This window comes from Xiphophorus couchianus, chromosome 5, assembly GCF_001444195.1.
Source record: "Xiphophorus couchianus chromosome 5, X_couchianus-1.0, whole genome shotgun sequence".
Classification (NCBI taxonomy): domain Eukaryota; kingdom Metazoa; phylum Chordata; class Actinopteri; order Cyprinodontiformes; family Poeciliidae; genus Xiphophorus; species Xiphophorus couchianus.
Window position 1 is genome coordinate 40389795 of NC_040232.1, and position 24979 is coordinate 40414773.

Sequence of the window (24979 nt, forward strand, 5' to 3'; positions counted from 1 at the left end):
TAAAGATCATACAGTAGTGTGCAAAAGTTTTGAGTGATCTGCTATTTTTAATCTAAAGATTCAGGCTTAAGCAGTAGTTCTCCAGGCATTAAAAAGGTTTTAAATACAAAATAATTCACTTTCATCAACATAGTAAGCTTAATGTGAAGATGGATAAGATGCCCTTACCTATTAGCAGCCAGTGGTTTTTCTGGCTGTTTGTGCTCCCTGGTGGATATTGGACATTAGTGGAAGGAGTGATCTCACATTCCCCTCTCTGACTGACCGTCACCTCCGCGGTCATTGGACCCTCAATCCGAGCCAGCGTCAGTCCCCGAGGCTGCCATGGTAACAGAAAGCATAAAATGATCGCCCTATCTCTAGCCTTATCAGTTGCTCACCGTCTCGTACCTGATCTGATCTGCTCTTTAATCATAATATAGTGTTAGTAGGGACTTTTGTTAGCAGAACGTGTAGCATTATGTGCTGCACTCACCACTAATGACACTCCACGATGGACGAGTGAAGCTGAAGCATAAAGGTGGGAGTCAAGTTTTCCAACATAGAGAGTGGGTCTGGAGAAAAGAAAAAAACATTTTCACTTGTCCTCAATTCCATTCCATCTGAGTGCCTAAACTGCATTCTGCGCCTTCTTTACTTTTCCTCAAACAACAAGTTGAAAATCAGACCAGACACAAAATGCCTGTAAAGTATTCATATACCTGTACTTTTTAAACCCAATGACCACAAGCCTAATTATATTTCATTGGGAGTTCATATAATTGTGACATGTAGAGATTAAGATCCATGGTTTTCAATAATGGTTTACAAATGAAAACCAGAATATTGGCACATTTGCACTCAATCATTGTTCAGAGCAACTAGTATCTTGAAAAACAAGGAAAACAGCAAACAGCCCGGGAATATACTGTAATTCTGGACAGATTTAAAGCAGGTTTATGTTATAAAATAACACAACACTTTTGGTCGGAGAGCTCTAGGCGGTCCACCAGCGGTCCACTTTGTTTTTGTATTTAAAGATGTTAAGTAGACAGGATACGTAAAAATATTACTGAATAGTTTATGTTACGGTAAAACATCACCAGTGAAATGCTATCTAAATATAAATGTAATATTTGAGAACATTATTGAGAATATCAATCCTGCTGAATTTGATTTAATGGTTTCATCACACAAAAATTCAAATTCTAAATCGTTTAACATTTAAACGTAAGATTTTAAGGAGCTGGCAAGTTTACTTTGTAAAAATTCAAAGAACAATATTCATAGTTAGATTGTTTTGTTACCACAGCTACAATCTGATGCTCTGGGTTTAATCTTTGGGTTTGAGCTCTGTTTGTTCAAAAATACAAATTAGTAAACTGCAATTATAACTTATTGCTTTTTAGGTTGACCAATTAAACTACTCCCCATCTCCCAGATTTCACTAAATCTAACACAGAAGCTGTTAGAGGTGCTGATGTTTGTAGCAGCAAGTCAAATTCTGTTCAAGGCCTCATACAGCCTTTGACTGGCCCAGTGGATGAGTTAAACCCACTTCCCTGCACACAGAGATGCGCAACTAATGGGAAATTTAATTTAATGCTGCTAATGTGGCATTAGTAGCTCTTCTATTTTGTGTCTGTTGAGTTTTAATAACTCAATTCTGCTCAGGCGTGGCCACGCGCAAATCTCTCGACAGCTGCGCGCCTTAATTCTGGCTGACTAAGTGGGCAAAGCAATTGGTATGGTTTGAAGCATCGTGTAACTGGAATAATAATACTAAAAATAATAATAAAATAATATAAAACCAGTGTGAGGAGTGACTACGAGGCGAGCGCGAAAGCTCCTCACTGGGATTAACCTGCATGATGAGGTTAGCGCTGGTTCGTTAACTACTAACACACCGGCCAAACGAGATCATAAAGTTTACAGGGAAAACAGAGCCAGGCGCTGGGCAGCGTGTTGAGATGTAAATGCCGCATATAATTCTCCATTCACATAGATAAATCATTCTTACCACTCTCTCAATGCGCACCTCTGAAAGCACCACTATAAGTGGTAAAGCATGGCGGGCCGCCAGGCTTATAATACACTGTGGGAAACCCTGCTGTCATTGAACACTTTGAATAGGCCAGTCTCAATGCTGTGGTGAGCACGGAAACCAGACTGAAAGACGTCAAAGAGATTGGTAATTGTTAAGAAACTTTTTAACTATTAAAACAATTTTTTCAATAATTTTGCTGATGAATGGAAGATTGGAGATCAGCCTGTAATTCTGCAGTAGTGATTTATCCAGATTGTACTTTTGTATCAGTGGTTTGATAACTGCTATTTTTAAACCGTGGGGGAAAACTTGAGAGAAGGATGAGTTTACTGTTTGAATCAGATCAGATGGAATGACAGACAGAACTTTCTTAAGTTGTGGGCATTTTATCAAGTCATCATTAAGAGGAGTTTTATTTATTTATAATTTATCCTAAATTTTTATAGTTAAGTAGTTGAAACTGAGTCATTATTTATGTTTTGTTATGTTTGTACATAGCATTGGAACTATATTTAGATTTATGTGCAGATTAATCCTCTAATTTTTTTAATTTTCTCTTAATAGAAGTTAGAAAATTTATTGCAGGCCATGTTTGATTGGAGTTCAGGTGGTACAATCACAGGAGAGTTTGTGAGCCTGTCAGCTGTTGCAAATAAAGCTTGAGCTTTGTTAATGTTTTTGTTTATGATTTCCACAAAGAATTTTTCCCTTGCATGTTTTAGTGTAGAGTGATAGCTTCGCAATCTTTCTTTATAGATTTCATAACAAACATGAAGTTGAGTTTTATGCCATTAACGTTTGGCCCTACTACAAAGCTTTTTTGCAGATCCAACTATTTGCACATATCTTCATGAAGACTTGCTCCTACCAGACACAATCTTCATTTTAATGGTAGCAATGGAAATGTTCTTACATTAGTTGGGTTTGTGCTCTGGCTTGCTCCGTCACAAACTGGTAGCTCCATTTTAACGTAGAGTGAGCTTCTGCCTGGTCTTTAGCAGAGGAGAAGGTGAGAAAGCGCAGTGTCTCCATGGCTAGCGAGAGGTGAGGGGCGTGTCTCAGTGACTCTTCATAGTAGAGGTATACCCCCACAACAGGTGAACCGTAGTTTTGAGTCCACAGGACATCGCCTGAAAAGCAAGATAACAAACACTTCAAATCCCTGCTAGACGGCTGAGATAAGAGTCAGGAAATGTATAATCCATACAGATCCTCCTACCTGATTCCCGGTCAACGGTCACCACCAGACCATCACCACTAGACACCAGATGAGCCATTTCTGGAGGAAGATTACTTAACGTTAGTTCTAGGACTGGCAGTATAACATTGTGTACTGCCCTCTTAATTATGATGCCTTAAAACAACTGCAACCAAATATCTTGTGAAGTCAACAAAGTTATGAATTCCACAGACCAGGCCTTTATGCAACAGCACCAAGAAACTTATTGTTTAAATATATCCTTTGTGATGGTCAAAAACATAAAATCCTAAGAAAATACACTGAATTTCATGGTTGTAATTTGATAAAGTTTAAAAATGTTCAACAGATATAAATACTTTTTGCAGATAAATGTATATTAAGACAGTGCTTAAGTCTTTGAGGTTGTTGTTGAACAAACTACTTGTTTAACTTTGTGAATCTGTGCGCAGAGACGTACTGTAGTTTTGCTTCTCATCATAAGGATGAGCAGAGTAATCGTTGTACGTAGCGTTCCATCGAAGCTCTTGTATCTTACTATCAAACATGGTAACCATATACTCTGGAAACAAAGGGAAACACTCATTAACTCCAGACTAATTGAGCCAGGCTCACATGAGCCTGGCTCCTGAGGTGCGGTGTGTGTGCGACAGACCAGTGCGTCCAATGTAGAGCAAAGGAGTGTTGGGACAGATGGACTCAGAGGAGGAGGTGGTTAAACTTGTTTGCTTTTCGCCAGTTTCAGGATCCACTACGAACCACACGTCATGTTTTTTCCCTGTGTACACACACACACACACGAAGAAGGAAGGTTATCTACAAACAGCAGACAGGTGACTTATGTGTTTATACAGCTCTATACTGTAAAAGTAAAACTCTATAGTTTGCTTCCTAAGAGCCAGACTTTTCTCTAACTGTATCACACACACTCTCTCTGTGTCACTCTCTCATCAAGGGGCAGTTTTAGCTCTACCTGGTCCAAATTCAATAAAGGAATGCTGTTATTACAGTTACACAATAACATGTTTATATTCTTATTTTTAAAAAAGAATATATATTCTAATATTGCAGAAAATAGGCTAAAGAGGTTGAATGAAAAATCTGTAGGATATGCCAATTTTTTTATCTGATTAAAGAATAATTGGTTAATAACATAATCGTTACTTGTTGCCCTAGCAGAAAGTGAGCAAAAAAACAGCCAACGTCCAGACAAAAACTATTAAGAACTTAAGAAAGTTTGGTCATAGAGATCACCTAACATGATCAAATATGATCAGTCTCCATGGGAGAAATATAAAATGATATGAGGAATGACTAGGCCTGTCGCAATAAACGATAAATCGATTAATCGTACAATAAATTAAAACTATCAATGTCATTTCAATTATCTGCATATCTTCCATTATCTGTCTCTTCCGGCCTTTTTCTCTTTCTGTTGATGACACCGAATGAAAAAAGGCTCAACTCCGGTGCTCTCCACTGACCCTCCCTTCCTCATTTCCTTAGTGTAAAGCCCAGCGCACACGACATGGCTGATTGTCGGCCCATTTTTAAAACCTGACAGGCCACACATTAGCCGACAGAAATCCTAGGTATAACGGTTCGATCGGTTCGGTCCTGCCGTGCGGTGTCCAACAATGGGCACAAAATAATGGCTGCAAGTCCAGTGAACTAATTTTAAAACCAGGCATTAATCAATGCTTTACTACAATCTACCTGCAATGCATGTGGCTAGTGTCAGCATAAAGTCCTGACTGAATGAAAATCATTAGAACCTGTTTACGTCACGTTAACAAAGAACAGCTGAAAAGTTACCGGGTTTATCAACTGCGGTAGCAATTTCGCTCCAACTCCTCCTCTTGTCATTTCTATAATCTAGTCTGGAGTTTGGATGTTGAATAAACATTAATGTTGTTTCCACATATCATCTCCAATGTCCGCTGGACTTCGGGTTGCGCCGTGTCAGCTGTTTGGGATTCCCCGACGTAATTTCCCCTCAGAAAACACTGAGGAGAATCCTCGCTTTCTGATTGGCTGCCTGTCACATTCAACAGGCTGCGTTAACGCTCCCAGTCGGGAAAAAACCCTGATTTGGATCAGAGCGCCACGAAGATCTACCATAACACACCACACAATCTTAGAAAGACCAACGTTTTAAGATTGTCATAAGGGGAAAAATAGGAGCAAAAAATCATGTAGTGTGAACTATTGCATCAGGTAGTCGATGTGCCCATTTTCTCTATTTTACTGAAGGGCAACATAATATACACATTCATAATCTGCACTCTTTTGGTTGAATGCAGTGTTTATTTCCACTTTGGCTTTATGTTGTTTAGTTTTTATCAAGTACCTTTTTTGTTAATGGAGACTGAGAATCCATTTTGTTTTTGGTTGTTTTGTTTATTTTGTTTATCAGCTCCAGTGTTAAATATTCTTTTGAAAATAATGTGTATCTATCTTTGGCAGGAAATCACATGCATGATTACGTAATTTCCATTAAATCAGTGTAAAAAGGTCTTCAAACAATATTATCGTTTATCGCAATAATTTTTTGAGACAATTAATCGCTCAGCAAAAATTGCTATCGTGACAGGCCTAGGAATGACCATAGACTTTTGCAAAGTATTTGTCTTCTTTTAGGACAATTTACAATCAAAGAAAAATCAGAAATTGATAGGACATGTTTAAGATCAGACCTGTGAAGAGCATGCCATCAGAGCTTCTGCAGGGGGCGGATTGAACCAGCTCTGGGATGGTAAAAGGCAGTTTCTGTGGAAACAGAAAACCGTCATGCTTGTTTTGTCAAAAAAACAACACAAAAGAAAATGTGACACAATATAAACAATCTTACCATCAAGCCCTCCTTATGTTTTCCACCAAGGACGTACAAACTGCCATCATTAGGATCTGGGAGAAAACCAGGCCTACATTTTAGAAACAGAAACAAAACAGTTAAACCTGTCAAAAATCTTTATAATTTCTAACATTATTCCTTTATTAATAATTACAGTGAATGATAGTCAATTACAAATCACAAAAAAGTTCCATACAAATATGGCACTTAAACAGAAGATCAGCCAAACATAATGTAAGGAATAGGTTGGTAAAGCTTGTCAATAGCACAAAATCACAGTGCCATGCAAAAGTATTCAGACATCTTTAAGGTTTTCCCATTTTGTCACAACCACAAACCTTTATATATTCATGTATATCAGGTGATAATGCGATAAATCAACACATAGTAGTGCCTTTAATGTATGGCTCAACTGACTTTGCCCTTCAAAAGATGGAAATTGTTGCCAATGTTCTTTGAAAAATATTTCAAGCTCAAGTTCATTTTCAAGCCTGGTCCCAGACTCTCCATTGGCTTTAATTCTGAACTTCGATCGGCCCGTTCTAATACATGAAAATACTTTAACATGAAACCATTTCATTGCAGCTCTGGCTGGATGTTTGTCCTGCAAGGAGGTAAATATTTGCCCAGCCGAAAGATTTCTGAATCCTCCAACAGGTTTTGTTCCAGGAGTGACCTGCAGGGGTGACGAGTTCCCTCTGTCTTGCTGAAGAAAAGCATGGTGCTACTGGCCTACACTCTGTTTAACTGCAGGGATGTAGAATGCTAAATGTTGCCATCCACTGGTGTTTTGTATGAAAGAAAAGCTGGTTCATTTTAGCTTCTTCTTCCATGTCATACATCATTTCCCTGGGGTATGGGCTTCTCAAGACCAGTTGTGTGCAGTGCATTACTAATACTTTTGTTTTACAGATTCTGGATGGATCTGGGGGTGGATCTCAGCAACAACTCCAGTGATACCACGGCACTCCTGGCTGATTATCTGGTTAATGCTCTTCTACTCCAAGCTGCAGTTTTGCCATGTTGTTTACATTTTCAGAGGATGGATCAATAGGAGCTTGTTGAGATTTCAACGCTAAGGATATTGTTTTCTCCTCGACCCGTCTGCTGTGTTCTCTGGCCTTCATCACACCATTTGTTCTCTAATGTTCTCTAACAAGTACCAGAGGCCTTCGAAGAACAACTATATGTGTCCTGAGAATAAATTACTACATTTACTAGTTATGAAGGCAACTAGTAAATGATGAAGGCAATTGGTTCAAGTGGATTTTGTTGGATTTATACTGGGACCACATTACATCCACGTGTATCTACTTGGGACTGGATAATCCAAGACATGTTAATGGCAAGAATAAGTAGAATCTTAGATACATATGTGATCACCATGCAACTCTGAATTCTAACAAGTAAACATAAAATGCAAACAGAAGGAAGTTCGTTCAGCAAACTGGGTTATTAATGCACATAAATCTCCAATAGAAAAGAATCCAGCTAAATGTGTATGTCCTGAAGTGTTACTTACTCCTCAAAGTAGTTAGGCACTTGAATAACAGGGTCTGAAACATATTTAAAAAATATTTTTATAAAAAATCCCACATTAACAATGAGAGACAGAATGAATACCACTAACACATGCATGTAAACCTTCTCTTAAAGTCCACTTGATGTGTCCTGTCTGCTTGGAGATGGCATGCAGACTGCCGTCCAGAGTGGAGACAAACAGGAGGGACTCTGGGAGTGTGACTGATCTGACTCCTCCAACCTGAAGGATTAAAAAGGAAAGAAAAGTTTTGTCAGTTGTCAGAGAAGGATGTCATATCAAAAGATTTCACCAAACTTTGAGTACTTGATGGGTGAGTGTGAATGGGAGGGGCTGTAATAACTGTGTTGTGTTCCTTATTTAGCAGCATATGCTGATTCTCCCTACACCCACCACTAACAAAACACACAGTGGTGAGAGTTTTCATAAGTGTGTTTCATGTTGCAATTTTACTGATGACAAATTTTATTTGCCATACTATTTTTATAGTATGGGAAAGTCCCTTCATCATTTAAGGTCTTCTTTTCCATCTCTCTGAATATTTAAACATAAACATAAAATTGCAATGTTTTGGCAGGCACAAGAACCAAAGAAAAAGAGCTTAGATGTAGCCAAAGAACAACACTGAAAGGCATTCAGAAAGTCTAAAAAACCAAAAATCAACTCCCATTTAAAGGAACTTTTATTATGTTTTTCTATAGTAAAACATAATAAAACTTACTTTAGATATACTGTCACCTAAAAGCAATTTGTCTTGATTTTTTTCTATATGGTTATTTGATCAAATAGTATATAACCACCCAAAATTCAACTTCTTTTGCATATGCCCCAAGTGACACAACATATCAAAGCTGTTTTGTATGTCTATGTGTATTTTTCTTTTATTTTAATGAATAACAGTAAAATAAATAATCAAATCACTAAATACAAAAAAGTAATAAAAAACCCGTAAATATTTAAGCAAGGGCTTGGATTAGGCTAGATTTATGTCAACAATAAGATTAAATTTTATGTAAATTATATTAAACTTTGTTGAGATGAGACAATGGGACAAAGGATGTCCTGTCAGGTGACAAGCGCTGTATCCGTGTGTGCGTCGGTGCGTGTGTGTGTATACCGCTCCCATGTTGACCCAGTGAAGACAGCCTTTTAACTGCGCCGGTGTCCAGGTGAACAACAGAACCCGGCAAACTCAGAACCAAACCGTGCATTGGGAGACTCATGAGCGCGAACAGTCGTAAAAATGCACGTACATACTCTTTATTACTGTCTTAATAGAGTTTTCTCCCCCCTGGCCAACCAGCTACTCACTGGAGCCTTACTGGAGCCTGAAATAGCCGCAGAATCCAGTTGCGCCAGGCTCCTCTGTGCACATAAATGACGGAACACGAACCGTATTGAGAGCAACAGAAACATACAGTTTAAAGCTGTGAAGTTTACCTGAAGAAGTTTGTTCTCCCAGGACAGCAGGAGAAGAGACAGCAGAATGTGTTCCAGACTCCCCATAACCCCTAAAATCCTCGACTTCATGGTGGTCCGACACAAATAAAGAAGAGGACTCAATTAAAGCTGCTAAACTAGCGACAGAGGTCGAACTCTATATTCATTTCCAGTGTCCGTCTGCCGCGTAGCGAACGTCCAACATCTGGTGGTGACAATTAAAGTGTCCCTTTACATCCATAAAAGCGGCACTTTTCCACATTTCCGTGTTGGGACGGACCTTGTAGAGTTAGGAGCAAACCGTCAGGGGGAAAGGAGAGGTAGGTGGAGCCGCTGTCCTGAAATTAACTGATGGGTGGCTCGACCAATCAGAAACGGCGTTGAGAACATGATGGGCGGGGCTATGGAAAGAACTGGAACACGTGGAAACAGACAACAGGACAAGTGTAAACGCAACAAGAAAGCCTTTTTGTGCAATAGAAAGAGGTGGAGGGATTAATTGTTCTCTTTTCTTCACATCCAATATATCCCCACACACACTAGTGACAGGAAGGGTTTCTGCATTATGAAGGGTTGTGTGGTCTTTTAATGAAACTTTTTTAAAATTTAATTTCAGAAGGTATAAATTTTCTTCTTCATCTACCTGTCATAAGTTTTTATTTTATTTCATCACAGTGTTTTTTCCTATTCTCTCAATCACTTGTTTTTCATACCCTGAGGTTTAGGTAATACTCCAGTGTTCCATAAAACCATAATGGAATACAAGATCTGAATACAATGACAAAGCCCAGACTACATTTTCCAGTTGAAATATGACAGACATTTTTTCATTTTAATTTTATTTAACTTTTTACTTTTTTGTAAAAGGGGTTATACACTCATTGGCCTCTTTATTAGGTACACCTTGGTAGTACAGTGTTGGACTCCCTTTTGCCTTCAGAACTGCCTTAATCCTTTGTGGCATAGGTACTCAGAGAGTCTGGTCCATACTAACATGATAGCATCACTCAGTTACTGTAGATCTGTCGGCTGCACATTCATGATGTGAATCTCCAGTTCCACGAGATCCCAAAGGTTTTCTATTGAATTGAGATCTGGTGACTGTGGAAGCCATCCTTCGTTGTGTTGGGGCGGGGTTGTAACAACAGGTAAATTGAGAGCTTCACTTTTTAACTCGGCTCTCTCTTCACCATGACAGACTGGTACAGCGCCGCTTCACTGCTGGCCCTGCGCCAAGTCGCCTGTTGATCTTCTGCCCCATTTTTCCCTCATTTGTGAAAAAGATTCCAACACACGTAAACTCCTCCACTTGGGGCAGCACATCCTCCCTGAACCGGAGAAGGCACTCTGGCCTTTTCTGGCTCAAGACCATGGCCTCGAATTTGGAGGCACTGATCCGCTTTACACTCGGCTGCGAACCACTCTACACTACAAAACATGACAGCAGCCTCATTTAGTTAATTCCACTTACTAGATTTCTTTAACACAAAGAGCTCTGACATGTTTTATATTTTGAACTCTACAACCTTTAGAACCCGACGGACCCACTGGTGGGTCCAGCTGAAACGTGACCTCGGCTCACTCTGTAAACAAAGGCTCCACGTGCCTTTAATTTTTTTTTTTTATTATTATCCGCTAAAAGAGGCTTTAATCTTTCAAAAACTATTCCGCATAAAGGTTTTGCCCAAAATGTTAAGATTTTAGAGCTATTTAAAAACAGCTGACGAGATTTAAAGGTCTTCGGGCGATGATGCAACTGCCCGGAAAACAGCCGATCAGCTGATCATCACGGCCATTTTGTGGCTTCACGAGACAGTGGAAAGACTCTCAGAGCATGGCACAAGATGTCGGCTATGCAAAATCATGACGTATTTTCCGGAACCCGATCTAAACGTCTGCGCTCTCCGTGCGCTCTCCGTGCATGCGCTCAGTGAATGGTTCTTTTCGGGATAGGTTTCGATGGGCGTAGTTCGAAGCATTCAAATAAGGTGTGTACAGTGAGAATTCTCATTTCACTTGTGCGTTCTGCGAAAGAACAACGGTTTTTCGATTTGCTACGAGCGGAGCTAACTCTAGCAAAAATTAGCTCAACTGCAATGGCGCGGAGGAAGATGTCAGATGTGGAGGCGCTGGAAGAAATATTTCGGAGCGATGTTGAGCTGGAAGACTCTTCTGATAGCTGGTGGGATTCGGACGAGGAGGAAGAGGAGAGAGCCGGAAAGGAGAGACCCCCTGAGAGCCGGACACAGCTGACAGACTGCTGACAGACTTGATCTCGGTGATGTGTAAATTTTCCCCCGCAATTTCACACAAAATATTTGATGTTTTGGTTCTATTTATTTATTTATTTATTTCTGTGATTATATGCTTGTAATAACGTAAGTAAGTTCCCAGATACTTTGGGGGAACAGCAGAGGAAAAGCGAAGGATTTGTGTGTGGTGCAAGCAGAATGGCAGTAAGAGAAAAACACCACTGTACTGTCCCAAATGTAACGTTGCCCTCTGTCTTCAGCCAGACAGAAATTGCTTTGAGGACTACCACAAAAAGTTGTAGTTTGTGGTAGTGTAGTTGTGTAGTTTTTTTTTATTTTTGAACTTTTTTTTTTTTTTTTTTTTTTTTGGTGGTGGTGGTGGATTTTCAAAATTGTTTATTTGTTCTTGGAAATTACTTCAAAAAGTATTTTTGACTGTTTTACCTTGTTTCAATAAAAGTTTTCTATTTGGAGTCAAAGAAAGAGCTTTCAGTTCATCATTATTATACATATTATACTGTGCACAATGGTACATTTTGCATATAAATGGGGTAAATGTCATGACCAATGGTTATATTATATGTAGAAAGTGTCATTAGATGGTAATAAGCTATTTAATTTTAACAAACCCCCAGTATTGATGTAAAAAACACATTTGGCACAGTTTGGTGACATTTTTGGATAAATGTGCCAAAATGGCCTCTCCGCCTAAGAAATTTCTCACTAATACCATTCTAAAATCAATATGATTCATCTGATTGAGTCCAAATTTGGTATACTTTTACACAACATTTAGATTTAAAAGTCTGTACTACTTTTTTGTGCTATAAATAATATTTTGGTAGTGTTTTGCAATGTTTATTTCAAAGAAAATTTTGGCGAGGTTCAAAAAATGCAAAATATTTTGTATTTTGTCCCTAATATTTCAGGCAGGGTCAAAGCTACAATGGTGCTGACACCAGAAAACCATTCGATGACATCTTACCTTTACAGAGGTACCAAAAGTTTCTTCTTAAATCTAATAGCTGTGAGGCTATAAGTGATTTACTTTTGTGTGTTTTTGTCAGGCAGAAATTTATTTATACCCCCTGAGGGTGTAAGAGTAAAACTTTCAGTTATCCATTGTGTTTACTATTTGAAAATGTATCAGATTTGTTTGAACTTGGATTTGTAAGTCATCAATTTATAAAAAGAAAGGAGATGGGAAAAGGCAAGAGTATGGAATTGAAGTCACAGGGAAAAAAACATATTGCAGTGACTTTTGAGTTGGGAATGATCATGCATGCACTGTATTTAAGTCATGTATTGAATTCTGTCAAAATATACACATTTTAAAGCAAATTACAAAGGACTACTACTTCCACTATTTTGTGAAAATTCTTCATGCAGCATCCGTGTTAGGTAAGTTTATTATCCTAAAATTTACTACCGGTACTTTTCTATTAACAGTTGATGCAACAACATAAAAACAGTAACTATGTAAACTGTGCTTTTCAGGAGTGGGGAAGAAACACATTTTCAGCTATTTAGAGTATTCTCTAAAAAGTGTACTTTTAAAATACACTTTTGAGAGTTCACTTTCAATAGTGTATTTGAAATAATTAAGTTCAATGCCACGTTCATATCTGACTTGCAATGTCATGACTCAAGCTTCACCAGGGACAGATGTGCTGCGGTGGTGCAGGGGTAGAGCACAACTCACATAACGGGACCGTAGTCCTTGATGCAGCTGTTTGTAAGTTTGATTCTGGCCTGATGGCCTTAGTTGCATGTCTTCCCTCTCTTTCATTACCCACTTTCATGACTAACTACTCTCAAATCAAGGCTGCCTGAGCCAAAACCCTGGTAAAAAAAGAGATCATTTATTAGTTTCCTTCCTTATTTGAAGTAAACTAAATGATTAGAGTAAGACCGTTAAATGAACTTTGAAAGTTAAATGAACTTTGACAACTTAAAGAACTGCATTAAGACAATAACAAGGTAGTACAATCATCTTTTTAAACTTTAATTTCTGAGTTGAAAAAACAATAAAGTGCTAGTTGAGTTAACATTAAGGCAGCAGGTGGAGTTTAATTTGCAAGTTTAACTGACTTGAAATATTTTACAGTGCAGTGAAAGCTGTGGATCCCAACCTGATGAAGCCAGTAGGACCACATCATCAGTAAAAAGCAGAGACAGAATCCTAAGGCCACCAAAACGGATTCCTTCAACACCTTGGCTACGCCTAGAAATTCTGACTATGAAAGTAATGAACAGAATCAGTGACAACGTGCAGCCTTGGCAGAGTCCAACTTTCACTGTAAACAAACCACACCCCCCGAAGGCAATGTGGACTAGACTCTGACACCTAACAGCCCGTATCAAGGGACTGGTACGCCATACTCCCGGAGCGCCTCCCACAGGGCTCCCTGAGAGACATGGTTGAACGTCTTCTCCAAGTCCACAAAACACATGTAGACTGGTTGGGCAAACTCCCACACTCCCTCCAGAGCCCTGCTGAGGGTGAAGAGCTGGTCCAGCTCTACAACCTCTTCCTGAATCCAAGGATCTGCTAGTTCTCCAGTACCCCTTTTTGAATAAGGAGACCACCACTCCGGTCACTTTGAAGAAATATATGCTGTTTCATCATGTTTATGTTTATTTGCTATTTGTGTACTTTAGTAAGCTTAAAAACGAATGTTTTAATTTCTAGAAATTAAAATGTGACTGTGAAGCATGTCTAAATGTAATTATAGCAAAGACGCAAACAAAAAACACTTTATCTTTCTGAGACGAGTTTATTTTAGACAATTTTGAAGAAACATATGCTGTTTCAGAAAAATGTTCTTGCACTAGCTGTGGATAGCCAGTAGTTGATAGTTTATTATATGATGCAATGGTGTCCACTTCAGTGGTCTCTGTGCATTTACAACATAAAAATCTGCAAGAAACGCAAGAAAATGGCTTTTATAGCTGTCCACTGCAGTGACCATTACGAAAGGGTTAATGACTGTATATGTTAAATGAACACAGTTACATAAGATAAGAGATTCTGTCTATTACAAATGTACAAATTTGTATCACTCTGTTTTGCAAATAATTCTCACATTTTGTTTATTGCATGTTCACTTTGTTTGCATGCACTTTGAGCTGCATTTGTTTCAATGGAGCTATAAATTGCTATTTTTAATTAAACAAAACTAAAAGTCAAATTTTGGTCAGAGATCTATCTTTTTTTCTTTTTTCTTGCCCTTTTGTCATCGCTATCACAGCTAGGTGGCCTCAGTCACCTGTGATCTTATCTCTTGCTCACCATGTCACCAAAAGTTATTCATTACTCATCTCACACCTGCATCTCCTCAAGGATGAGTTGCAAATTCTTAGATGATGTACCATACTCTTGCTCTCTGATTGTCTGTTTGGATTTAGAGCCCAGTTCTGGATTGGGTGCTTAATTCTGTCACCTCGTTCTACTTTCCCTTGGATTCTCCTAACTGTTAATGTCATATTTTATCCTTGTCTGATCATTGTCAGCAGAAATAGAGATCTCTCCTGAGACTTGTTAGTCATGAGTCAAACATGCAGCTATATTGTGTGCAAATAACCCCAAATTAAGCTCCTTATTTGTTCTATCACCGCTTTTGCTCTTATTGCCTTTATTTTGTTTTATTTCATATAATATATTGTAATGACGCCAACACCGGAGATGTAGTCCCGCCAAACAGGGTTGATTAGAAATAGGTACAAGCTGCTATTCCTGAGGCTGCAGCTCACGCCTCTAACAAATGGGCACACTCAACTGTTAGCTTCATTGCTAACTCCCCTCTGAACTCTCCCCCACTTCTGGTCCTGGTACTCCCGCTCCACCGATCCCCCGCCCACATGACAGGCCTATCACATGAGAGTGGGAGCCAGCAGAGTCAGACAGGGAAAGCCTGTCTGACACTCTAACAGAAAGGATCACAATGCAACTTATAACAAATACAAATAACCATATGAACCCCAGCAGAACTAAAACACAGAATCGTTACACTACCCCCCACTACAGAGTTCCTCGCCCACGAGGGAACAAACAAAGTCATCAAACCGTCTTGGGGCCCTCCTCGTCCGCTGTGGGCGAGCTCCCTGCGGCGCTTCAGACAGCATCGCTGGGACATCATTCGACAACAGCGGTATAGCTTCTGGAGAAGCTGGTAGCGATACCGGCGACCCCGACTGATGGCCTTCTGGGGCCTGTGGTGCAGCCCTGTCTTGGTAGGGGGCCAACCTGTCCCTGTGCAGTGCTAGTTTTCTCCTGTTCTGGAGCATCTGCACTCTGTAAACAACCTCCCCCATGCGCTCCAACACTCTGCAGGGGCCCACCCACTGACTGTCCAGCTTCGGGCAACGACCCTTCTTTCTCCGAGGGTTGTAAACCCAGACCAACTCTCCTGGTGTAAAGTGTCGGCCCTTAGCTCTTACATCATAGTTCCGTTTTTGACGCACACCTGCTTGTTCCTGTTGTCTCCAAGCAAATGCATGTGCTGTCTCCAACCTATCCTGAAGCTTTCTGGCATACTCAGGACCAGCTGAAACAGCAGGTGCATCCGGAGGGCGTCCGAAAGACAGTTCAGCTGGTGTGCGCAACTCTCTCCCCAACATGAGGAGTGATGGAGTGCACGCTGTGGAGTCCTGTACAGCTGAGCGGCATGCCATTAGCACCAGTGGAAGGTGCTCGTCCCAGCCCCGCTGATGCTCCGCTGTGAGAATGGCCAGCTGCTGTCCCAAGGTGCGGTGGAGTCTTTCCACCAGTCCATCGCTCTGGGGATGTAGTGGTGTCGTTCTTGTTTTCTGGATGCCAAGATGGCTGCACATGACAGAAAAAACCCGTGACTCAAAATTTCTGCCCTGGTCACTATGAATAATGTCTGGCACCCCAAACCTGCTAATAAATCCCCCCAACAAGGCATCTGCCACTGTCTCTGCCTCAGGGATGGCGTAGGCCTCTGGCCATTTTGTAAAATAGTCAATAGCTGACAGAACATAACAGTTTCCCTTGTCTGAGCGTGGCAGTGGACCCATAACGTCCACCACCACTCTTTCCATAGGGGCCCCTACAACAAACTGTTGCAGGAGGGCATGCGACTGACCTGTCGGCCCCTTCCGTGCTGTGCAGGGGTCACAGCGGCAGCAGAAGTCCTCCACGTCCCTCCTGCACTGGCCCCAATAAAACCCCTGCCGGAGGCGGCAGAGTGTTTTTGTGACGCCAAAATGTCCGGAACCAGATGCTCCATGCATGGCCTGCAGGACTACGTCTTTCAGGCCTTTGGGGAGTACAATTTACCACCGCTCCTCCCCCGTGGCAGGGTCTTTCCATGCCCTCTGCAGCACCCCGTCTTCCAGACGCAGAGCCTCAAACTTGGACCACGATCCTTTAGTTGCCAGCGAGAGCCCAGCCACCTCCTCCCATGGTGGTTTCAGTTGTCTCTCTGTTGACAGCCAATATGGCCCCACACTCTGTCCTTGGTACAAGGGAGAGCAAACAACTCAAAGACCCAAACGGCAAAGCAATCAGGCGCAAGGTATTTTATTACCAAAAAATAAATAAAAGTCACGAATAGTGACACAATAAAACTGCCCTCTTGTCCTCAATAAAATCCAGGGCTCAGTAATTGTCTAAAAGTCACCAATCCGAGGCCATGGGGTGGGCTCCGCTTCTTATGTTGCTTCTGGTGGAGGTAATCCGTCTGCAGCGCACTCCGTTGCCAGTCCCCAGCTGACGGCACGATGCTCCAGCACCGCTCCACTCTTCGGCGTGCAACGCCCCTCTTCCGCCCGATCCAGCTAAAAGAAAGAGCAGGAAAGCGCCAGCATCCCCGCACCAAAACTCCGCCGGAAGACGTACTTCCTGCTAATAGCTACTCTCGGATCAAAATAAAGCGCTACTTACAGGCGCGGGCAGAGGTTCCCCTCTGCCCTAATCCTCTGTACTGGGCCGTCTATTCAGCTCCCGGTCTTCTGCGCCTGACGTGCAGATTCCGTCTTCCCCTCGCTCCGCAGCGTGTCGGTTTCTGTAGCCTACAGAAACAGGTTGTTTTTTCCTCCCCCTCCTTCCATCTAGGCTCCTTTTATTTTGGCTTTAATCAGCCTCTGCTGACACCTGTATCGGCGGCCAATTAGTGCAGTAAAGCAGACTCAAAATTGGCCCCTCTATCTGTATGAAATCTAGCTGGGCAACCAAATGTCTGTATCACATGTGACCATAGCACCTGAACTGTTGTCTGGGCAGTTTGATCTTTTGTTGGAACAGCCCATGAATATCGTGTGAACCAATCAGTCATGACCAAAATATTCTGGTACCTATCTGTAGGTCTACCCAGAGAAAGAAAATCTAGGCCTATAACCTCAAGGGGGTAAGACACAGATATAGGGTGCAGTGGGGCCTTAGGCTCTGCCCGTTTTGCAAGCTACAGGCAGCACAGCCCAACTGAAACTGATGCACCTCCTTCTCCATATTGGGCCAATAGAAGAACTGACGAATTCTGGACAATGTCCTCTCCCCTCCTGCATGGGCAGTTGCTTGATGGTACTTCTCCCACACCTCCCTGTGCTTGCTTGCGGGGCATACAACTTGGATAAAAGTTGCATTAGTTTTACAGTCTGTTACTTTTCGACAAACACCATCCCGGAGTACGAGTTTCCCCCACTGTTTCAGAATTTTGCGTGTACTGGCTGGCAAGTCCTTTCTAGTTTGTGCTTCCGGTAAAGTCCCCTGCCTCACATACCTTTGCACAGCTTTCAAGTCCACATCTAACTCTTGAGCAGTCTACCAATCCTGTGTCTGTAGTCCAGGCTCCGAAGGATATGGAGAAACTGCTACATTGGTTACATAGGCGAATTGGTCCTCTGATGACAGGCCTACAGGAAATTGGGACAAGGCATCAGCATTAACGTTTTCCTTCCCTGCCCGATATTTCACGACAAAATTGAAGGAGGCTAACTGCGCTACCAAATGTTGTTCTGTTGCCCCCTGTGAGGGACCAGACTCAAACGAGGACAAAAAAAATGTTCAAAGTAGCAAAAATTCAATTTAATTATTCCAAAATAGCAAACAAAACATAAAGATTTAATGCAAAAATAAGTCAAAGAATAAATAACAATTTTGGGCCCAATTTAACTGAGGTCAACTGAATTCTAACTGAACACAAACAAAACTGACCTGCCAACAAAGAACAAAAGGCTGCTTAAATAGGGGTGGAGTATCCTAAATCTACCACATGAGGGAGGCACGACATAACAAAAGAACAAATAAATACAAAATTAACTAAAGCATTCTATGAAATAAATAAAGCAAAACTAACTCTTACTTAGCAGAAACAATAAGTGAATATTTAAGTGACAAAATTAACTAATTAAAAACAACTTGAAACAAGTCTTCCCCCTTCAGTCTTTCAAAAACAAATGGTATGCTCCAGGTTTCCTCCTCCAGCTGGTTTGTCTCAGCAGCACCTCAAACAAAGAACAAGTGTAAGTAAACCATTCAGACAGACATTAAATCAGTGTGCACCCATTAGAAAATATATGTCTAAATGAAATAACTAACTTAAACATATAAACTGTAATATAATATAAAGAAAATATACTAACACAATGTGGTGGTGGGAGGAGCATCCACCACACACTCCCCCTCCTCTGAAGGCTCGCTGGCACAGCGGGACAAGTAGTCAGCAGTAATGTTTTGTCTGCCAGGGATGTGATGCACCTCAAACTTGTAGGGCTGCATGGCAAGGTACCAGCGGGTTATTCGACTATTGGTGTCCTTCATCTTCTCCGGCCATTTTAAAGCTTTGTGGTCAGTTTCCAATACAAACTGTCTTCCCAAGAGATAGTAGCGAAGTGAGTCCAACGCCCACTTTATAGCCAGACATTCCTTCTCTATTGTGGAATAACGGGTTTCTCTAGGGAAAAGTTTACGGCTGATGAAGGCGATTGGATGACGATCATTTGGAGAACCCTGAAGGAGCACAGCACCAAGACCTTTGTCTGATGCATCAGTTTGTAAGATAAACTCCTGCTGGAAGTCAGGGCAATGGAGCACAGGATCTCTACTTAAGGCCTGCTGAATGTCTCCAAATGCTTGCCTAGCTTTTTCAGACCACTGTAGAATGTTTGGGCCCTGAAGACTGGTCATGTCTGTAAGAAGAGCAGCTCTAGCAGAGTAATTAGGGATAAATCTATGATACCAACCAGACATACCCAAGAAGGATTTAAGTTGTTTTCTTGTCTGGGGAAGGGGGCAGGACTGAATGGCTTCAATCTTTTTAATTTGTGGCTTCACCAATCCTCCTCCGATGACAAAGCCCAGGTACTCCGTTTCCCTCTTTGCTATGGCACACTTGGCTGGATTTACCGTCAGTCCTGCTTTCTGGAGACGCTCAAAGATTACTTGTAGATGTTGCAGGTGCTCATCCCAGTAGCTGCTGTAAACAATGATGTCATCCAGATATGCAGAGGCAAAATGTGAGAGGCCATTGAGTACCTTATCCATTAGACGTTGGAATGTGGCAGGCGCCCCATGCAGTCCAAATGGCATCACTCTGAAGTGGTAAAGGCCCCATGGTGTCCTGAAAGCCGTCAGCTCTTTGGACCTGGGGGAGAGTGGCACTTGCCAATATCCTTTGGAAAGGTCAATGGTGGTGAGATATTTTGCTTTGCCTAGTCTGTCAATAAGATCATCAATTCGTGGTATTGGATAAGAATCAAATTTTGAGACTGAATTTAGATAGCGAAAGTCAATGCAAAACCTTAGTGTTCCATCCTTTTTAGGGACAAGAACAATTGGATTGCACCACTCGCTCTGTGATGCCTCAATAATCCCAAGGGAAAGCATTAACTCAACTTCCTTTTTAAGTGGTTCGAGAAGTCTCTCAGGTATGCGATAGCTCAGTCGTTTTGGAGCAGCATCCTCTTTTAATGTAATGTCATGTGTTATCACATCAGTGTAACCTGGATTCTCCTGGAACATACTCAATGGCCAGACAGTCCTCACCTCTGACTGTTTATCTTCTGATAGATCCAAACTGGGCTTGGAGGCTGATTGAACAGGAAAATATTGCTCCTCCGGTTCTTCATCATCTACACTTCGGATGTAAAAGGAGGCAGGTTTTTCTTGGCCCCGGGACACCCACTGTTTCAGCAGGTTTACATGGAGAATGCGAGTAGAGCGACTTTTACCTGAAACAGAGACTTTGTATGTTGTTGGTCCCAGTTTCTCCAGTACCTCATAAGGTCCTTGCCACTTGGCCAGTAGCTTACTGTCCTCTGAAGGCAGCATAACAAGCACTTTCTGGCCTGGCTCGAACCCTCTCTCCCGGGCTGCAGAGTCATACCAGGCCTTCTGTTTGCGTTGAGAAGTCTTCATGTGCTCCTGGGCCAGGGTTGTCATCCTCTCCAGCTTCTCCCTCATCTGGAGCACATAAGATACAACATTTAAAGGTTCCTTGTTAGTTTGTCCCCCCTCCCATAGTTCCTTTAGAACAGTCAGGGGTCCCCTCACTTCATGGCCAAATAATAACTCAAAGGGAGAAAACCCAGTGGAGGCCTGGGGAACTTCTCTGTATGCAAACAGAATGTATGGGAGCCATTGGTCCCAGTCAGAGCCCGTTTCACTCACAAATTTCCGTAGCATTTGTTTAAGTGTTTGATTAAACCGTTCAGTGAGGCCATCTGTTTGTGGATGATAAGGTGTTGTTCTCAGTCCTTTAATTCCCAGCAACTGATACACATCTTTAAGCAGCTTAGACATGAAATTGGTGCCCTGGTCAGTCAGTATTTCCTGAGGAAAGCCAACTTTGGAAAAAAATTGCACCAAACAGAATGCAACATTTTTTGCTTTGACAACTTTCAAGGGAAAAACCTCTGGATATTTAGTTGTGTAATCCACAATGACCCGCATAAACCGGCTACCTGCTTTACTCCTTTCAACCGGGCCCACTATGTCCATACCCAAGCGTTGAAATGGTGTACTCAGAAGTGGAAGCGGTTGGAGAGGAGCTTTGCCAGGGAGTCTAGCCGATGTCATTTGGCATTCTGGACAGCTCCTGCAAAACTGCACAACATCTTTACGCAAGCCAGGCCAAAAAAAACAGCGCTTTATACGGGCTAAGGTCTTATGCTTCCCCAGGTGGCCAGCCCAGGGAATTGAATGGCCCAACTTCAAAACAGTTTCTCAAACTGCTTTGGGAACCACAAGCTGTTTAATTGGCCCATTTTGTCTGTAAAGAATGTCATTTTGAATGACAAAATAATTTTTATTGACTTTGGCTTCTGTAAAGCATCTCACAAGACTTGAATCCTTGTGCTGCAGCTCCAATATATTACCAGGGATTTTGAAGTCTTGCTGTACCTCAGGCTCTGGTGCATCAGAAGGAACAATCACCGTCCCTTGAAACTTTTCCCTTCTCCGTAGTCTTTTGGATTTCCTGTCTTTAGTGTCCTCTGGGAAAAACTCCACATTGTGAAATGGTAAGGTACTGAGGTCGAAAACAATATCCTCAGATTGCTTTGCTTGGGCTCGAGTTAGAGCAACATTACACTGAGGAGAATTCAACAGGTCAATCAGCACTGGCAGGTCATTGCCAAGAATTACTGGAAATGGCAAGTTATCTACTACCCCAACATTAAGCAGGTAAGTTTGTCTTTTTATAGTCACATAAACATCTGCCGTTGGATATTGTTTTCTGTCACCATGGACGCAGCAGATTGGAATGGTCTCACTGGTGCAAACAAGCTGGGGTGAGATGTACCTGCGCTGGATCAAAGTCCGTGTACTCCCTGTATCAATCAGGGCCCTCAGTGCCTGACCGTTGAGCTCCACAAAGGTCTCCATTAATTGATCCATTGCTCCAACATTTTGAGCCTCTTTCCTGGGCACAAAACACATCTGGGACAACTTAACAGCATTTTGAGGACACATTGGTTTAGTATGACCCGCCTGTCCACATAAGTAACAAGTGGTTTTTTTTCCATTGACCCTTTGAGCCAAATCTCTCTCTTTCAGGTAGCTTACCCACAGCTGAAACTGGTTGGGCTGGAGATTGATGGCAGCCATCTTTTTTCCAGCTTTGAAAAGCCCAAGAGTTCCTCCTCCTCGCAGCCACAAACACATCAGCCAGTTCAGCAGCCTCCTTTGCAGTCTTTGGATTATGTTCTTTTATCCAAACCTGAAGTTCTGGTGACAACATTCTTAAATATTGTTCAAGAATCATTTTTTCATTGATTTGTTCAACTGTTTTACCGTTAGGTTGCACCCATTTGATATACAACTCCTTCAGCCTTATGTAGAGCTCCTTTGGAGTTTCTTCTGGCTCCACCTGAAGCAAGCAGAATCTTTGCCTGTAGGTTTCACTGTTAATGTCATACTTCTGCAAAACAGCCAATTTAACTTGATCATAGTTCATAGACAAATCAACATCCATGTGCACAAAGGCACTTCTAGCTTTGCCTGTTAGCAGAGGTATTAAATGGAAAGCCCAGTCAGTTTTTGGCCACCTGCAGGCAGAAGCTATTCTTTCAAAAGTAATGAGAAAATGTTCAATGTCATCTTCTTCACTCAATTTTTGTAATTTAGGTGCATGAGAAACATACCCCTGTGAATATAGATCACCTGATTGACTATGTTGAGATGAAGCTGCCACTCCAGGATCTGGTGGTTGTGTAGGCCGCACCGATGATGTCTGTGGAGCAGTGGGAGTGGTCTCAGATTGGCTCTCCCTTTTAAACAATCTGAACTGTTGTTGTAGTTCATCAAATTTCTGTTGTTGCTTAGCAGTTTCTCTGGTCCAGTGATCCTCTTTGGCCTTCTGATGTCCCATGTGGGCCCTGAGAAGGTTGGCCAAGTCTGCTAGTGTTGGTTCACCGCTCTCCTCTTCCATGTCAAACACTCCACCAACAGCTCCACCTTCCTCAACAGCCACTCTTTCATCCAGCTCAGAACCGGGTTCTCCTCTTGTTCGTCCTCTTCCCTTTCCAGGCATTTTGGAGAAAGAATCCCACTCCTGACACCAACTGTGAGGGACCAGACTCAAACGAGGACAAAAAAAATGTTCAAAGTAGAAAAAATTCAATTTAATTATTCCAAAATAGCAAACAAAACATAAATATTTAATGCAAAAATAAGTCAAAGAATAAATAACAATTTTGGGCCCAATTTAACTGAGGTCAACTGAATTCTAACTGAACACAAACAAAACTGACCTGCCAACAAAGAACAAAAGGCTGCTTAAATAGGGGTGGAGTATCCTAAATCTACCACATGAGGGAGGCACGACATAACAAAAGAACAAATAAATACAAAATTAACTAAAGCATTCTATGAAATAAATAAAGCAAAACTAACTCTTACTTAGCAGAAACAATAAGTGAATATTTAAATGACAAAATTAACTAATTAAAAACAACTTGAAACAAGTCTTCCCCCTTCAGTCTTTCAAAAACAAATGGTATGCTCCAGTTTTCCTCCTCCAGCTGGTTTGTCTCAGCAGCACCTCAAACAAAGAACAAGTGTAAGTAAACCATTCAGACAGACATTAAATCAGTGTGCACCCATTAGAAAATATATGTCTAAATGAAATAACTAACTTAAACATATAAACGGTAATATAATATAAAGAAAATATACTAACACGATGTGGTGGTGGGAGGAGCATCCACCACACCCCCAAGTGGGCAGTTTGAAGGTGTGCCACTGGATTGTTATCTGTAAAGACTGTAAATTTGGCTCCTGTCAGATAATCCTTAAACTTTTCGGTGATTGCCCACTTTAAGGCCAACAGTTCCAGCTTGAAAGAACTGTAATTCGCATCGTTCCTTTCAGCAGGATGCAAACTCCGACTACCATAGGCAATCACATGTTCTCTCCCATTTTGCACCTGGGCTAGGATAGCACCCAACCCATGTTTACTTGCGTCAGTATAAAGGACAAATGGTAGAGAGAAGTCAGCATAGGTGAGAACAGGGGCTTGTGTAAGTGCATTTTTTAATTGTTCAAATGCTTCCTGACAATCGGCTGTCCAAGTAATCTTCATTTCTGACCTCTTATTAGCGGGCATCCCAATCAACAGAGAGTTCAAAGGGCGAGCCATTTTGGCAAAACCAGGAACAAACCTCCTATAGTACCCAGCCAGGCCCAGAAAAGCTCTGACCTGGCGAATGGTATTTGGAACAGGGTAACTCTTGACGGCACTAATTTTTTCAGGATCAGGTCTCACCCCATTCTTGTCAACAAGGTGGCCAAGGAACTTTACTTGAGTTTGAAACAACTTGCATTTGTCCAATCTAAGTTTCAGGCCATGCTGACAAAGTCTCTGGAAAACATTTTCAAGGTGTTGCAAATGAGAGGAAAAATCTGGTGAGTATATAATAATATCATCCAAATAGACCAAGGCAGAGTCTGTAAGTTGGCCACTTAAGCACTGCTGCATTAAACGCTGAAATGTGGCGGGGGCATTGCAGAGCCCAAACGGCATGCGTTCGAACTCAAAGAGTCCGAGTGGTGTAGTAAATGCAGTCTTCTCTTGGTCCTTAGGGTCCATCTCCACCTGCCAGTAGCTGCTGGCCAGATCCAGTGTTGAAAACCATTCAGCCTTTGTTAAAGATGTCAAGGTCTCCTCGATCCTAGGAAGGGGAAAAGCATCCTTATGAGTGACCGCAT

At 41.6% G+C, this 24979-nt stretch overlaps 2 protein-coding genes and 1 long non-coding RNA gene across 8 annotated transcripts in view; all 3 read right to left on the reverse strand.

Annotated features, from left to right (window-relative positions):
- ern2 (endoplasmic reticulum to nucleus signaling 2) overlaps positions 1 to 9371 on the reverse strand; it is a 33433-nt gene extending 24062 nt beyond the window's left edge. For 3 of the 6 annotated variants that reach the window (XM_028019114.1, XM_028019113.1, XM_028019111.1), the window contains exons 1-11: positions 9059 to 9369; positions 7723 to 7840; positions 7601 to 7634; positions 6076 to 6148; positions 5921 to 5993; positions 3880 to 4002; positions 3685 to 3786; positions 3246 to 3305; positions 2940 to 3156; positions 476 to 554; positions 169 to 319 (exon numbers count right to left, since the gene is read on the reverse strand). In XM_028019114.1, the coding sequence (XP_027874915.1) occupies positions 169 to 319; positions 476 to 554; positions 2940 to 3156; positions 3246 to 3305; positions 3685 to 3786; positions 3880 to 4002; positions 5921 to 5993; positions 6076 to 6148; positions 7601 to 7634; positions 7723 to 7840; positions 9059 to 9148 (1120 nt within the window). In that variant the 5' untranslated portion in view covers positions 9149 to 9369. Of the gene's footprint in view, positions 1 to 168; positions 320 to 475; positions 555 to 2939; positions 3157 to 3245; positions 3306 to 3684; positions 3787 to 3879; positions 4003 to 5920; positions 5994 to 6075; positions 6149 to 7600; positions 7635 to 7722; positions 7841 to 9058 lie in introns of those variants that run through there. The other 3 variants (XM_028019115.1, XM_028019117.1, XM_028019116.1) reach the window with 2 other exon arrangements.
- A 7468-nt stretch (positions 9372 to 16839) lies between these two features.
- On the reverse strand, positions 16840 to 17450 carry LOC114145529 (uncharacterized). The gene is made up of 2 exons (XR_003595720.1): positions 17219 to 17450; positions 16840 to 17112 (listed from the first exon to the last, which is right to left on the reverse strand). It is a non-coding gene; the product is annotated as an uncharacterized LOC114145529 (long non-coding RNA).
- Positions 17451 to 21745: 4295 nt separating this feature from the next.
- Positions 21746 to 23694, reverse strand: LOC114145508 (uncharacterized). The gene has a single exon (XM_028019135.1). It carries the CDS (start codon positions 23301 to 23303, stop codon positions 22248 to 22250), a length of 1056 nt encoding a protein of 351 aa, XP_027874936.1. The 5' UTR covers positions 23304 to 23694; the 3' UTR covers positions 21746 to 22247.
- Positions 23695 to 24979: the final 1285 nt, after the last annotated feature.